Consider the following 1,732-nt stretch of genomic DNA (forward strand, 5'->3'; position numbering starts at 1 on the left):
TCGCTCCTGAAAACATCTGTATTTTCCAATCCTTCCCGATTCAATGGAGTGCAGAGCGGGACCTACTGGCTGATCTTTTTCTTGGACGCTGCGGTTCTCCAACACGGACTCAGGGTGTCACTGTTGGTTTAGGCGGAGAAGCTGCTCGGACGTCGGCTCCTCCCCGGCGCCCGCGTAGCCCTGCTCCGCACTGCTCAGAGCAGAGAGAAAAGCAGGAACCGCTCGACTCATCCCGTCCTCCGACCAGGGATTTCATGTATTTATTTATCTCGGATACTGGTCCAGCTACCGGGAAAGCCTAATTTTAAACCGTCCGCTGAATACCCTTCAGGAAAGCAGGGAATGGAGGTCAGATCGGCAGCGCAGGGCTGGGCAGGCGCTGGGCGGGTCGGTTTGCTGGCCGCGGTGCTGCTGTGCGTGTGGTGGCGGGCGGCGGGCGAGCGGCTCCGCTACGCCATCCCCGAGGAGCTGGGCAGAGGCTCGCTCGTGGGGCCGCTGGCGCGGGACCTGGGGCTCAGCGCGGACGAGCTGCCGGCGCGCAAGCTGCTGGTGGCATCTGCCGGCAAGAAGCAGCTGAAATACTTCACGGTGAATGAGGAGAACGGCAACCTGTATGTGAACGAGAGGCTGGACCGGGAGGAGATGTGCGGCGAGTTGGCTTCCTGTTCTGTCAGCTTCGAGGTGCTGGTGCACAATCCGCTGAACGTTTTCCACATCGAGGTGTCTATTGAAGACGTTAATGACAACTCCCCGACCTTCAGGAAGGGGACTTTGGATCTGGAGATCGGTGAATGGACCCTTCCCGGTGCTCGTTTTCCTCTGGAGACGGCACGTGACGCTGACGTGGGGAGGAACTCGCTGCTGACTTACCATCTCTCCCGCAATCCGTCCTTCTCTTTGGCCTTAAAGGAGACCCCAAACGAAAGCAAGCAGCCAGAGTTGGTGCTGGAGACACCTTTGGACCGGGAGAAGCAGAGCTCTTTTGAGCTGGTGCTGATGGCGGTGGATGGTGGGGAACCCGCCATGTCCGGGACTGTCCATATTCTGATCAAAGTGGCGGACGCAAATGACAATCCACCAGTTTTCAGCAAAGCTCTCTACGAGGCACAGATTGCGGAGAATCTGCCGGCGGGATCTTTGGTTCTGAAGGTGGTGGCCACAGATGCAGACGCAGGCTCCAACGGACAGGTCTCCTACGTCTTCGGCAACATCCCAGACGTCGTCAAAACGTTGTTCTCTGTGGACAGTGAAAGTGGGGAAATAAGGTCGGTGGGTCCCCTCGATTTCGAGGAGAAGAATAAATTCATCTTAAGTCTCGAGGCCCGGGACGGCGGGGGTTTGGTGGCGCACTGCAACGTGCAAATACACATCACGGACGAGAATGACAATGCGCCCGAGATCACCATTCTATCCCTGTCCAGTCCCGTGCCCGAGGACGCACCCGTCGGCACCGTGGTTGCCGTGCTGAACGTAGACGACCCGGATTCCGGGGAGAACGGTCAGGTGTCGTTGGAGCTGTCGGGGGAGGCGGCGCTGTCGCTGGTGGCGTCGTCGGGCGGCTCGTACAAGGTGGTGACGGCGAGCGCGCTGGACCGCGAGCAGGCGTGGGAGCAGCGCGTGACGGTGGTGGCCCGGGACCGGGGCAGGCCGTCGCTGCGGAGCAGCAGGGAGCTGGTGCTGGAGGTGTCGGACGTGAACGACAACGCGCCGGTGTTCGAGGAGGCGGCGTACA

General features: G+C 60.3%; 1 protein-coding gene across 1 annotated transcript in view; it reads left to right on the plus strand.

The window, feature by feature from the left end:
- The first annotated feature begins 202 nt into the window (after nucleotides 1-202).
- The window catches only part of LOC107199313 (protocadherin gamma-B3-like), a 3,365-nt gene continuing 1,835 nt past the window's right edge, over nucleotides 203-1,732 (plus strand). The window contains exon 1 of the mRNA XM_015616641.1: nucleotides 203-1,727. Coding sequence (XP_015472127.1) covers nucleotides 343-1,727 — 1,385 coding nt within the window. The 5' untranslated portion in view covers nucleotides 203-342. The remainder of the gene's footprint in view (nucleotides 1,728-1,732) is intronic.

The sequence above is a fragment of the Parus major genome, unplaced genomic scaffold, assembly GCF_001522545.3.
Source record: "Parus major isolate Abel unplaced genomic scaffold, Parus_major1.1 Scaffold569, whole genome shotgun sequence".
NCBI classification, from domain to species: Eukaryota; Metazoa; Chordata; class Aves; order Passeriformes; family Paridae; genus Parus; species Parus major.